The sequence below is a fragment of the Hyla sarda genome, chromosome 6 (assembly GCF_029499605.1).
Source record: "Hyla sarda isolate aHylSar1 chromosome 6, aHylSar1.hap1, whole genome shotgun sequence".
NCBI lineage: Eukaryota > Metazoa > Chordata > Amphibia > Anura > Hylidae > Hyla > Hyla sarda.
The window spans coordinates 275,057,573-275,072,005 of record NC_079194.1 but is presented as its reverse complement, the minus strand read 5'-3'; the positions used below and the strand labels follow the sequence as shown (position 1 = coordinate 275,072,005).

The 14,433-nt window shown below is 44.2% G+C and overlaps 1 protein-coding gene across 2 annotated transcripts in view; it reads right to left on the bottom strand.

Annotated features, from left to right (window-relative positions):
- The window catches only part of PC (pyruvate carboxylase), a 537,865-nt gene that overhangs the window by 414,059 nt on the left and 109,373 nt on the right, over nt 1–14,433 (bottom strand). For both annotated transcript variants that reach the window (XM_056527381.1, XM_056527380.1), the window contains exons 2-3: nt 8,759–8,894; nt 3,192–3,376 (exon numbers count right to left, since the gene is read on the bottom strand). In XM_056527381.1, coding sequence (XP_056383356.1) covers nt 3,192–3,376; nt 8,759–8,894 — 321 coding nt within the window. The remainder of the gene's footprint in view (nt 1–3,191; nt 3,377–8,758; nt 8,895–14,433) is intronic.

Here is a 14,433-nt window from a genome sequence, read left to right as displayed (position 1 = left end):
TTGTAGTTTTGCAACATCTGGAGGTCCGCAGGTTGGAGACCACTGCTTTAGTGCTTACCTTTCCTGAACCTGTGTGGCCATATCCAATGCTGGCTCAACGGAGGGTGAAGGTCCCTCATAGACAACTATGTCTCAGGATAGTATTGAGCAGCCCTGGAGGCGTCGCTGCTTTCACAAACAAAAACAAAAATTTTTTATGTATTTTGATGCCTTTACATTTTCTGGCATTGCTATTAGAGATGAGCGAACTTACAGTAAATTCGATTCGTCACGAACTTCTCGGCTCGGCAGTTGATGACTTATCCTGCCTAAATTAGTTCAGCTTTCAGATGCTCCGGTGGGCTGGAAAAGGTGGATACAGTCCTAGGAAAGAGTCTCCTAGGACTGTATCCACCTTTTCCAGCCCACGGGAGCACCTGAAAGCTGAACTAATTTATGCAGGAAAAGTCATCAACTGCTGAGGCGAGAAGTTTGTGACGAATCGAATTTACTGTAAGTTCGCTCATCTCTAATTGCTATGTGTGTTTTCCATGTGCAAAATTTCTTGGCGGGGATTTGCGCCAAAAAAAAAACGGGATTTGCGCCAAAGATCGACTGCCGCAAATTGTGAATTAGTTAAGTGAAAAAAAAACACATAAATCCATAGATAAACCCCCCCCCCCCCCAATATTTCTAGGAGTATTTAGGCTAATAGGAGAGTGAAGCTGTCCCCATACTATCCTGCCCATACTTAGGAAAGCATAGTCTGATAGACGCACTTTAAATCACGACATGGGAATTCCATCCGATGTAGTACTACCAGTTCCAGGATTCCTTGGAGAACTCTGGGATAGCAAAACTTATCCCCTATCCTAGTATCAAATTTATTGAGCCACATTTGCTGAGCTGACTACACTGCACTCTTGGGAGCGTGTGACTCAAGGGGGAATGCTATAAAGTTTACAAGACGTTTTTAAGGGTCCTTTTTACAGGAAGAGCCAAGTCCAACCCAAGTGCCAGTCAAGCAGATCAGCGCTAGTTAAATGAACATTGTACGTGGCTCAATGATTTCGCAGTCAGGGTCACGAGAACAATTGCTGGACAGTCCATGTGACCCTTCACTTAGATCACTGTTTACACACAAAAGGTGCATAGCCAACCAATAACGATTTTTAGGACCAGAGAAGCCCAGCGATCAGCTGACATAAGCGATTCCTGTTCTTTGGCTGATCGCTGGGACATTTAGGGTATGTTCAGACAACGGATTTGTAGCTGGAATCTCCGCTCGCGGAATTCCGCGAGCGGAGATTCAGCTGCAAATCAGTTGTCTGAACATACCCTAACTTCAGTCTGGCAGCCAGCGGCGACGGTAGGACCGCGCAGTCACCATTGACGGCTATGCAGTGCTCGCGGACTTCCGCGCAAAGAATGAACAGGTTCTTTCTTTGCGCGGAACAATTTCAGCGGCGGAATTGTCCGCAGCTGAAATTCCGCAGTGTGAACGGGTCTCGCGGAAGACCAATTCATACAGATGCTAAAGTTCACCGTGCGGAATTTCACTCGTGGAATTCCGCAGTGTGAACATACCCTAAACGGGGGGGGGGGGGGGAATAGTTAGCCGGTGTAAAAGACTATTCACATACGGCGAGCTCAGAGCTGCGGGGTCGGTGCAGAATCAGATTGGTCATCCATAGACTGCACCGATTAGGCACTATTGGGGAGATCCATCAAGACTTGTGTAGAGGAAAGTTGACCACTTGCCCATTGCAACCAATCAGATTGCTTCTTTTATTTTTCAGAGGCCTTTTTAAAAATGAAAGAAGCGATCTGATTGGTTGCTATGGGCAACTGGTCAGCTTTTCCTTTACAGAGGTTTTGATGAATCTCCCTCTATGTTACTGCATGTAGACATCTCATACCTCCCGAATCTAAAGACAGCCAAGACCTGCAGACTCATCTATGCCCAAGTTCAGTCCTAACTAAAATGAAAATGCTGAGCAGAGCAACTCGATCGGCGTGTAAAGCTGCTGCCGCAAGCTTGACAGCGCAATTACTATATGACACACATGTTCTGCCTCCTGCCGGGCTTGTGGCACTGACTGCTATGACACAGAAGACCTATGAAATACCAGTCTGCAGATTCCATCATCTGCGATGTCACTTTTATGGGAAAACTCTCTTTAAAGGGTACATTCCCACACGGCGTATTTGCTGCTGCGTATTTTATTTTCTCTGTTGAAGTCAATGGGTAGGAAAATACGCAGCAGCAAATATGCAGCAAAATATGCCACGTGGGAATGCACCCTAAATGCAAATAAAACCCATTTTCCAGGTGTCCATTAAATTCCGAGAGCAGCTCTAGGACCTACGACCAATGTATCCTTTTGACTGTCTGCTGTCTATATAATATAGACCAGTGTTTCCCAACCAGGGTGCCTCCAGCTGTTGCCAAACTACAACTCCCAGCATGCCCGGACAGCCTTTGGCTGTCCGGGCATGCTGTGAGTTGTAGTTTTGCAACAGCTGGAGGCACCCTGGTTGGGAAGCACTGACATAGACCGTTGTGGAATAGCTACCATGGATAGGTGCCAGGATCCCTACACTACAATAGCTCATTGTTAAAGGGGTACTCCCATGGAAAACTTGTGTGTTTTAAATCAACTGGTGCCAGAAAGTTAAACAGATTTGTAAATGACTTCTATTAAAAAAAAAAATCTTAATCCTTCCAGTACTTTTTAGGGGCTGTATACTACAGAGGAAATGCTTTTCTTTTTGGATTTCTCTTATGTCATGACCACAGTGCTCCCTGCTGACCTCTGCTGTCCATAGCAGGAGAAAATCCCCATAGCAAACATATACTGCTCTGGACAGTTCCTAAAAAGGACAGCAGAGGTCAGCAGAGAGCACTGTGGTCTTGACAGAAGAGAAATTTGAAAAGAAAAGCATTTCCTCTGTAGTATACAGCCCCTAAAAAGTACTAGAAGGATTAAGATTTTTTTTTTTTAATAGAAGTAATTTACAAGTCTGCTTGATTTAAAAGAAAAAGTTTTCCACGGAGTACCCCTTTAACTTCTACAGAAAAGATTCCATAAAGCTGCAAACTTCATCATGAGCTGCAACAGAATAATGTGATGTAAGTTTATGCAAAAAATAAATATATATATATATATATATAATGTACTGTTGTTATCTTCAGGTAACCTGACACTTACCTTAGCCACCTTTATGATGTCAGGAATGTTCAAGTAGGCCTGGACCGGGGGCAGACCCTTGCCTATAAGGTAGGCCTCATCAGCCTTCTGCCTGTGGATCTGCCCGGTGTCCTGCTCTGAGTACACCGCCACTGTCCTGATGCCTAGCTCTGTGCATGCCCGGAACACTCTGGTGGCAATCTCACCTGCACAGGGAAATAAAGCGTAAAAGTTAGAACTGAATGTAGAAAATTTAACATTTTTTCAAACTTTGAAACTTTCTGCTTGTAAATAAAAAGGACATTCCAAAAAATATATATATTTATTCACAAATACAATATGTCTACTTTAGATTTGCATCATAAAGTTGACATGTTTTTACTTTTGGAAGACATAAGAGGGCTTCAAAGTTCAGCAGCAATTTTCCAAAATGTTCATGAAAAATTCAAAATCTGAATTTTTCAGGGACCAGTTAAGTTTGAAGTGGATTTGAGGGGCCTTACTGTGTGAAATACCCCATGAATTACCCCATTATAGAATTGAACCCCTCAATGTATTCAAAATGACATTCAGAAAGTTTGGTAACCCTTAAGGGGTTTCTCAGGAATAGCAACAAAATGAAGAAAGTTCTAAATCTTCATTCTGTACACTCGCAGAGGTAAAAGGAGAGAAATCCCCCCAAAATTTGTAACCCAATTTCTCTTGAATAAGGAAATACCTCATATGTGTACGTCAAGTGTTCGGCGGGCGCAGTAGAGGGCTCAGAAGGGAAGGAGCGACAATGGGATTTTGGAGAGTGAATTTTGCTGAAATGGTTTTTGGGGGGGGCATGTCACATTTAGGAAGGCCCTATGGTGCCAGAACAGTGGACCCCCCACATGTGACCCCATTTTGGAAACTACACCCATCACAGAATGTAATAAGGGGTGCAGTGAGCATTTACACCCCACTGGCATTTGACAGATCTTTGGAACAGTGGGCTGTTTTTCATTTTCACGGACCACTGTTCAAAAAAATCTGTCAGACACCTGTGGGGCGTAAATGCTCACTGTACCCCTTAATACATTATGTGAAGGGTGTAGTTTCCAAAATGGGGTCACATTGGGGGGGCATTGTTCTGGCACCATAGGGGCTTTGTTAACACACATGGCCTTCAATTGCAGACAAATTTTCTCTCCAAAAGCCCAATGGCCCTCCTTCTCTTCTGAGCATTGTAGTTCGCCCGCAGATTTTTTTTTTTCCCCTTTTACCTCTTGTGAAAATAAAAAGTATGGGGCAACACCAGCATGTTAGCGTAAAAAAAAAAATAATAATTTACACTTATAGGCTGGTGTAGACCCCAACTTTATCTTTTCATAAGGGGTAAAAGGAGAAAAAGCCCCCAAAATTTGTTACGCAATTTCTCCCAAGTACGGAAATACCCCATATGTGGACCGAAACAGTTTCCTTGAAATACGACAGGGCAACGAAGTGAGAGAGTGCCATGCGCATTTGAGGCCTAAATTAGGGATTGCATGGGGTGGTCATAGGGGTATTCTACGCCAGTGTTTCCCAAACAGGGTGCCTCCAGCTGTTGCTAAACTCCCAGCATGCCTGGACAGTCAGTGGCTGTCCAGAAATGCTGGGAGTTGTTGTTTTGCAACAGCTGGAGGCTCCGTTTTGGAAACACTGCCGTACGGTACGTTTTCATTTTTATTGGGGGGGGGGGGGGGGGGGATAGTGTTAGGTGGTGTATAAGTAGTGTTTTACCCTTTATTTTGTGTAAGTGCAGTATAGTGTAATGTTTTCAGGGTACATTCACACTGGCGGGGGTTTATGGTGTGTTCCCGCTAGGAGTTTGAGCATTCATTATATATATTTATATATAGAGAGAGAGAAACAGCAATGCTTCAGCTCATATATATATATATATATATATATATATAAAATCACTGTACATTGACATGGGGGGGGGGGGGGGCAAACCTCCCGCTGTTGCAAAACTACAACTCCCAGCATGCACTGACAGACCAGGGGCACACTGGTTAGAAAACCTTGAGTTAGGTAACAGATCCGCTCTCAGTATTTTCCAACCAGTGTGCCTCCAGCTGTTGCAAAACTACAACTCCCAGCATGTACTGATTGCCGAAGAGCATGCTGGGAGATATAGTTATGCAACAGCTGGAGGCACGCAACTACAACTCCCAGCATGCTAAGACAGCCGTTTGCTGTTCGTGCATGCTGGGAGTTTTAGTTTTGCAAGATTTATAGGGACAAGGTTTAGAGACCACCGCACAGTGATCTCCAAACTGTAGCCCTCAAAATCTTGCAAACTACAAATCCCAGCATGCCCAAATAGCAAACCGCTGTCTGGGCATGCTGGGAGTTGTAGTTTTGCAACATCTGGAGGGCTACAGTTTAGAGATCACTCTATAGTAGTCTCCAAACTGGCCCTCCAGATGTTGCTCAGCAACATCGCCGGACCTCATCACCGCCGCACCACCACCAGGGACCTCCTCCTGCACCAGTTGCAGGACAGTTCCCCCGCTCTGCCCAGACTACCGTGGGTGGGCAAAGCGGAGGAACCAAACTTTAACCGCCCCCGCTCCCGATCTGCTATTGGTCGGGTCGCTTCTGACCGACCAATAGCAGGGATAGGAGGGGTGCCTCCTATCCACCTTATTTTCCAGGTAACCAGAGTCCCTTATGACCCAGAATCGCCGCAGATCGCCGGTCTGAACGCCGCCTCAGGACCCCCTCCAGGCGCTGTCACGGGATGCCTGCTGAATGATTTCAGCAGGCATCCCGGTCCGGTCTAGGGACCGAAAATTCCCATGGGGGTACCTGTACGCCCTGCGTTCTCAAGTGGTTAAAAGAAAAAAAACGCTTTAAAGCAAAACTCCAAAGTTGTGAGCCCACGCGACCTTCAGCGAAGGCCACGCAGGGTAGTACAATTGCAGAGGTAACCTTACCACGCTTAGCAGAGATGTGTGCAAGAGTCCTGTTCATCAGAAAAAGTCTCGTGCAAGCAACTTTGCTAAGGGTGGGTTCACACTACGTTTTGTCCCATACGGGAGCGCATACGGCAGGGGGGAGCTAAAAGCTCGCGCTCCCGTATGTGACCGTATGCGCTCCCGTATGTCATTCATTTCAATGAGCCGACCGGAGTGAAACGTTCGGTCCGGTCGGCTCATTTTTGCGCCGTATGCGCTTTTACAACCGGACCTAAAACTGTGGTCAACCACGGTTTTAGGTCCGGTTGTAAAAGCGCATACGGCGCAAAAATGAGCCGACCGGACCGAACGTTTCACTACGGTCGGCTCATTGAAATGAATGACATACGGGAGCGCATACGGTGACATACGGGAGCGCGAGCTTTTAGCTCCCCCCTGCCGTATGCGCTCCCGTATGGGACAAAACGTAGTGTGAACCCACCCTTAGCGTGGTTACGTTTGCCTCTGCAACTGTACCACCCAGCGTGGCATGCATCTTGCCCGCGATCAAGCTTAAGTCACCAAATAAAACTTTTAATTAAGTGTTCTTTGTGTAATTAGCAGACTCTTTCCCATTCACTTGCTTTTAAAATGATTTACATTACATTAAAATGTAATAGAAAAAGCGGCCACTAGGTGGCTCTGTTCTGTTCCCTGCTGCAATTAATACAGTGAGTTTGGTCTCCTCCTGGCCTGGCAGGAGACCAAACTCAGGAAGTGTTTCTCTGCACTGAGCTTGATTGACAGCTGCATAGAGCCTCACTGAAAGCTGCAAAGAGCCTGAGGTCTTCCATTCATCACAGCGCTGCAACCATGTGAGGGCAGAAGTGGTCCCCAACATTGTCACTCCATAACTACACAGATATGTGCTCTTCTGAGTTATGAGAAATCTGGGCGACAACCCCTTTATAAGCAGGTGGCTTTGTTCTTGGGCACTCAGCTTTCTTACAGACACCAAACATCGTGACTTATTTTACTGCTTTAGATGGGAGATGACACTTAGGGCCCATTCACACCACATAATGTCTTGGGCTCTGTTCACACTGATCTTACAAGTTTAATTTGGTAACAGATCCAATCTGTCGGGACAGAACAGTGTTCTCTGATCCGTGGCTCTCCTGTAATTGCAAGACTACAACTCCCATCATGCTGGGAGTTGTTAGTTTTGCACAGGCTGGAGAGGAACGAATAGCCTCTGACCAATCTGTTCTTAAAGGGGTACTCCAGAGGAAAACTTTCTTTTTTAAATGAACTGGTGCCAGAAAGTTAAAACAGATTTGTAAATTACTTCTATTAAAAAAATCTTTATCCTTCCAGTACTTTAGCAGCTGTATGCTACGGAGGAAATTCTTTACTTTTTGAATTTCTTTTTTGTCTTGTCCACAGTGCTCTCTGCTGACACCTCTGTCCATGTCAGGAACTGTCCAGAGCAGCATAGGTTTGCTATGGGGATTTTCTCCTGCTCTGGACAGTTCCTGATACGGGCATCAGGTGTCAGCAGAAAGCCCTGTGGACGAGACAAAAAAGAAATTCAAAAAGTAAAATAATTTCCTCTGTAGCATACAGCTGCTAAAAAGTACTGGAAGGGTAAAGATTTTTTAATAGAAGTCATTTACAAATCTGTTTCACTTTCTGGCACCAGCTGATTTAAAAAAAATGTTTTCCACCGGAGTACCCCTTTAAAGGGGTACTCCGGCGCTTAGACATCTTATCCCCTATGCAAAGGAAAGGGGATAAGATGCCTGATCACGGGAGTCCCGCCGCTGAGGACCCCCGTGGTCTTGCACGCTGCACCCCATTAAAATCAGTCCCCGAAGCGTGTTCACTCCAGGTTTGATTACTGTCGATCACGGGGACGGAGCATAGTGACATCACGGCTCCGCCCCGTGTGATGTCACGGCTCCACCCCCATGTGATGTCACGGCTCCACCCCTCAATGCAAACCTAGCTGTCACGCCCTCTCTCGTAGGTTTGCATTGAGGGGCGGAGCTGTGACATCACACAGGGGCGGAGCCATGATGTCACAACGCTCAGTCCCCGTGATAGACAGTAATCAGACCCGGAACGAACACGCTCCGGGCACCGATTTTAATGGGGTGCGGCGTGCAAGATCACGGGGGTCCCCCGCGATCAGGACTCTTATCCTCTATCCTTTGGATAGGGGATAAAGATGTCTAAGTGCCGGAGTACCCCTTTAAAGACAGGGATCATGACATTAGTGTGAACAAAGCCAAACACCTGTTATTGGTAGATTGTGCAGATTAGTTGATGGCAGTGTGCCATAGCTGTTGCAAAACCAAACATTCCACGAGCCAAAGGATGTCCTGGCATGATGGGAGTTGTAGTTTTGCAAGAGTCACTTTGAGGAACACCGGTATAAGGTTTTAGCGGTGGTCTTCAATCTGCAGACCTCCAGCTGTCCGATGTCCGGCCATGCTGGGAGTTGTAGTTTTGCAACAGCTGGAGGTCCACAGTTTGGGGACCGCTGGGTATATAAGTACTCTCCTGCACAGTGACAGGTAGAGCGCCTCCTATGGGAAACACATGTGCAACACTAACCTGGGAAACTTCACAAAGCAATGACAAGTTATCAGACAGTGATGGCTACTCAGTTACCTCTGTTGGCCACCAGAACTTTCTTGATGGGCTTGTACTCCACATGCTGGCTGCTCTGGAAGGCTGAGCTCAGCACAGAGACACGTTTCACAGCGAGGAAGCGCAAGCCTCCCTTCACAAACCGCAGCTGCAGCATCTGGAGAGGAGACAAGACACAGGTCACACAATGCGGCGGCACACACAGACACAGATCGGCTCGGCGGGGGGGGGATCAGATCGCAGGCGCTGTGCACACGATCGCAGGGACGATGCTGGCGTCAGCAGCAATAAGTGCCGGCTCCCTGGTGCTATCCCAGGCGCTTCTCACATGGATGACACTTATCATAGGGGGGAAACTGCTATTAGAAAAGTGTCACGAGGGAAGTCTGCGTCTAATGGCCAAAGAGCGGCCATTTTGGAGAAGACCTGGTTTCTGATTGGTTCGTTTGCGGCTCCCAGTCGGGGGGCGTGGCCTCTGCGCCTGTGTCCAAATAATGGTGGCAGAGGGGAGATTTATCAAAACCTGTTCAGAGGAAAAGTTGCCCAGTTGCCCATAGCAACCAATCAGCTCACTTCTTTCATTTTTAACAAGGCTTCTGCAAAATGAAAGAAGCTATCTGATTGGTTGCTATGGGCAACTGAGCAACTTTTCCTTTGCACAAGTTTTGATAAATCTTCCCCTCTAGAGCGTATGTCAGTGTTTCCCAACAAGGGTGCCTCCAGCTGTTGGAAAACTACAACTCCCAGCATGCCCGGACAGCCAAAGGCTGTCCGGGCATGCTGGGAGTTGTAGTTTTGCAACAGCTGGAGGCTCCCTGGTTGAGAAACACTGGCGTATGTTCTAGAGACGAGGACATGTGTGCGGCTGTAGAGCAAGTGACGTGGAGATGGGGAGGCAATGACGGGGTTAATGACAGCAAATGCTAACTAACCATTCGTGACCCTGTAGCTGTTACAAAGCATGCTGGGAGTTGTGGTTTTGCAACAGCTAGAGTAGACTTCTGTAAGCTGGCGGATAGGGAATGGTGACCGCTAAGGCCGTGTTCACACAGCGGTATGGCAACTAATTACCGTATGCATTAATGAAGCGTTTTACCACAAATTACCAAAGTCGCTGCCTGAAAATGATGCCCATTGCTGAAAAAAAAAGAGTTTTTTACGTTTTTGTCAAAAATGCAGTGCCGCTAATTAACCCCAACATGTGAACACAGCTTAAAAGGCAGCAACATTAGGGCCCAATTACACTGCAAAATGTTGTGTCTGTCTACAGCGGGCGTGCCCCGAAATCCATTGGCGTGACCTCAGTGCAGTCCGAGGCAGAATTTTGGTTGGTTGGTCCGGAATCCTACATTTGGAATTTCCGCAGTGTGAACGGTGCAGCAGAATCACATTGATAAGAATAGGACTCCGCTACAAGTGGAATTCCGCAGCGGAATTTTTCGGGTCGAGATTCAGTAGTGTGGACGGGCGGAAAATATGTGCGGACATTCCGCACAGTTCCAGCGGGCGCTAGGACCAATCGGGGCTGCACTGTCGGCAGTGCATTTCCTAGTGGAATCGGCAGAAAGAATAGACATGATTATAATTTCTATGGACACCGGAATCAGGATTTCTGGCATATTCCGCTGTGTGCACAGTGCAGCAGAGTCCCATTGAAATCAATAGGACTCTGCGTTGTGAAATTCCGACGTGTGAACTTATCACAAGGCTATCTTCACAGAATTCCACTTGGAATGTCAGCACGGAAATACCGCTGCAGCAGAGTCCTGTTTAATTCAACTGCATTCTGCTGCGCTGTGCATACGGCGGAATTTCCGTGCCAGATGCTTCCGACAAGGAACCTGTTCATTCTTTCTGCGGACACCGCACGTAATGCAAAGCCATCTATCAAACAGCGCATTCCTGTGCAGTCCCGTGCGGACATTTCGAGATGTTTACATACAGGTGAAACTTGGAAAAAAATGTGAATATTGTGCAAAAGTCCATTGTGTTTCATTAATGCAACTTAAAGGGTAACTCTCATTAAAACAAATTTTTGCTATTGCATTCCTTATGGTTATTAAAAAATATTTCTAATCTACTTAGTTTTTTTTTTTTTTTTTAAATGAAGTTTTCTAGGTTTTATCCGTGCTTAAAAAAGATCAAGAGCACATTTTCCCCCATCTTATAGACAGTCTTTGGACCAAAGCCCAAACACAGAAAGTGCAGCCTGGAGTGCTGAGGGGGGGGTGTCCAGCCTCATCCAATCATAGCTCCTCTCACACTTAACTGCCATATGCTGTTGATTGGACACACCCCCCTCAGCACTCCAGGCTGCACTTCCTGTGTTTGGACTTCAGTCCAAAGTCTGTGTATAAGATGGGGGGAAATGTGCTCTTGAGCTTTTTTAAGCACAAATAAGACATAGAAATCTTCATTCTTTTTTTTAAAACAAAGCATTTAGAAATATTTTTTATTTACCATAAGGAGTGCAATAGCAAAAATTAGTTTTAATGAGAGTTACCCTTTAAAGGGTACCTTTCATCAAAAAAACTTTTGATATATTATAGATTAATGTATGCAGAATAACTTTCCAATAGCATGTTATAAAAAATATGCTTCTTTCTATTTAATTTTCCACTTTGAAAAATGACCACTAGGGGTCTCCCTACCAGCCCCTTTTTGATAGATTTCAGACTCATGCTGGAGTCCTAAATCTCAGACTGCAGCCGGGACACAGACAAGCTCAACACTGCTCCCTGGCAGTGAGCAGTGCTGAGTTTGTCTGTGTTCCGGCTGCAGTTTGAGATTTAGGACTCCAGCAGGAGTCTGAAATCTATATATAAAAAAAAAAGGACTGGTAAGGAGACCCCTAGTGGTCATTTTTCAAAATGGAAAATTAAATAGAAAGAAGCATATTTGTTAATAACATGCTATTGGAAAGTTATTCTGCATACATTAATCTATAATATATCAAAAGTTTTTTTGATGAAAGGTACCCTTTAAAAGGAAAGAAGCATGAAGTGCCCCCAAATCTCATGGTTCAAATCTCTCAAATCTCCCTAGACTTAATGAAGCACAGTGAACCAACACCAGCAGATGACATGGCTCCCCATATCATAGTAATTGGGGGGGGGGGGGGCCTTTGGGGTTTTCATGAGCTGTAAGGCGTAATCATCACAATTATGACAAATCACAGCTTGAACTATCTTGCTTTGTATTTAATAAGTCTCTCTCATATATTAGTTTCACCTTTTAAGTTGCATTAATGAAATAAATTAACTTTGCAAGATATTCTAGTTTTTCGAGTTTCACCTATGGGTGCATTCACACACCGACTCTGCTGCCGATTTGAAGTTGCAGATTTTACCAGGCAACCACTTTATTGATGTGCCAGTCGTAAAATAACAATTGCCTTGTAAAATCTGTAACTATAAATCTGCAGTGATTCCAGCAAACTAAGCAATCAATATTAGGCCGGGCTCACACCACGTTTTTGCAATACAGTTCCCGTATCAGGTTTTTGATGAAAAACGGATTCCTCAAAACCGGACTAAACTGTATCAAAACGTGTGTACAAATTTTAACCCGTATACGGTTTGAAAAATGATGTCCGGTTGCATCTTTTTTTAAAGAAAAAAACGTATACGTTTTTAAAGGGGTATTCCAGGCAAAAACTTTTTTTATATATATCAACTGGCTCCGGAAAGTTAAACAGATTTGTAAATAACTTCTATTAAAAAAATCTTAATCCTTCCAATAGTTATTAGCTTCTGAAGTTGAGTTGCTGTTTTCTGTCTAACTGCTTTCTGATGACTCACGTCCCGGGAGCTGTGCAGCTCCTATGGGGATATTCTCCCATCATGCACAGCTCCCGGGACGTGACATCATCATTGAGCAGTTAGACAGAAAACTTCAGAAGCTAATAACTATTGGAAGGATTAAGATTTTTTAATAGAAGTAATTTACAAATCTGTTTATCTTTCCGGAGCCAGTTGATATATAAAAAAAAGTTTTTGCCTGGAATACCCCTTTAACTTTTCACTCCATTTTGAATAAAGTTTCACTTGTTTGATTGAAATTCCAAGAAAAAAAACTGTGCAAAGTCAAAAAACTGTATGGTGCAAACTGGATGTACGGTTCCCATTGACTCCCATGTTAAAAAAAAACAACGTACCCGGTTTAATACAGTTTTTCAACCGGACCAAAAAACTTGTCTACGGTACTGGAAACGGGTAAAAATAAAAAATAAAAACTGTATAAGATGCTGGGCAGCGGAGTACCCCTTTACGCTTCTTCCATCCCAGTCTTGGCCCTTTCATCCCATGTCTACATTCATCTATAGGAGGCATGTCCCTTTGTGTTGGTTTACTCTGCTTTATTCAAAAACTTCTATTAACCCCTTAAGGACCAATACAAGTAAACCTGTACGCCCCTGAAAGACGGGCCTGTTTTTTTCAAATCGGGGATGCTTGACTTTATTAGAGAATAACTCTGGTAATGTTTCGCCAATCACGATAATTCTGACATTGTTTTTTTGTCACAAGTTGTCCTTCATGTACATAGTAAATGTAAGTCGATTTCATTTGAATTTATTTTTTTTTTTTTTACAATGCAAAAAATCATGAAATTATAAAAAAAATAAGATTTTTTGCTATTTTAACACTAATAGGTTGCATATATTTATACTTACTGACCAAATAGTTTATGAAACTTGTACTTTCAGAAGTCTACTTTTTTTTTAAAGCATTTATTTAGTTTTTAGTTAACATTTTATACGAATTAGAAGCCTAACAATTAAACTTAAAATTTAGAAAATTTTGAAAATGTGAAAAGTACATTTTTTTTATGTGCTATGCAAGTTTAGCAGAAATTTAAAGGTGGTAGAACATAGTATCCCCCCCCCCCCCCCCAAATTGACACCATTTTTAAAACTAGACCCCTCAAGGTATTCGCTAGGGGGTACAGTGAGTATTTTAACACCATAGTTTTTTGTCAGGAATTATTACAAGGTCAGCGTTAAAAATTCGAAATTTTCTTTTTTTCCACAAATGCATAATTTGTGGGACATATTTTTTGTACATCGCTTCTGATATTGAAAGAAACACACCCTATATTTTATATAGCTGCTCGGCCCATGTTTGGAAATAGGCCATATTTAGTTCGTTGGCCGCATGGTAGGACCCAGAAGGAGAGGAGCGCCATTTGGCTTTCAGGGCATTTGGATTTCCCTCCCTCTGTCAAAACACTTACAGCCCGCGGTCACTTCTGTAAGGGTTAAATTGCCGAACCGAAGTTTACTTCGGTCCTGGCAGTGGGGCAGGGTCCTGGCTGTGTGTTACAGCAGAGTCCCTGCCTTGTGGTGCACTGGGCCGCACCAACGAGAAACATGGATGTGTATACTTGTCTTGGTGCAGGAACGTGCATCTTGCCTGGACGTGTATGCACGTCCATGGTCGTTAAGGTGTTAAAATGATTGCCATCAACTTCCCCATAAGGCCATGTTCACACGGTGGAATTTTTGTGGAATGTCCAACCGGAAAATTTTCAGCCAACATTACGTAAACATTACAGAAATGTGCCATCTCCATAGAAGGCAATCTAATTTTTTTTTTGCTGTGAATACAGTAGCAGCACCCAATATTCTATACAGCTCAAAAAAAAAAAAAAAAAGGTTTTTAATTATGCTTCACATTTTTTGGGGATTTATAGAAAAC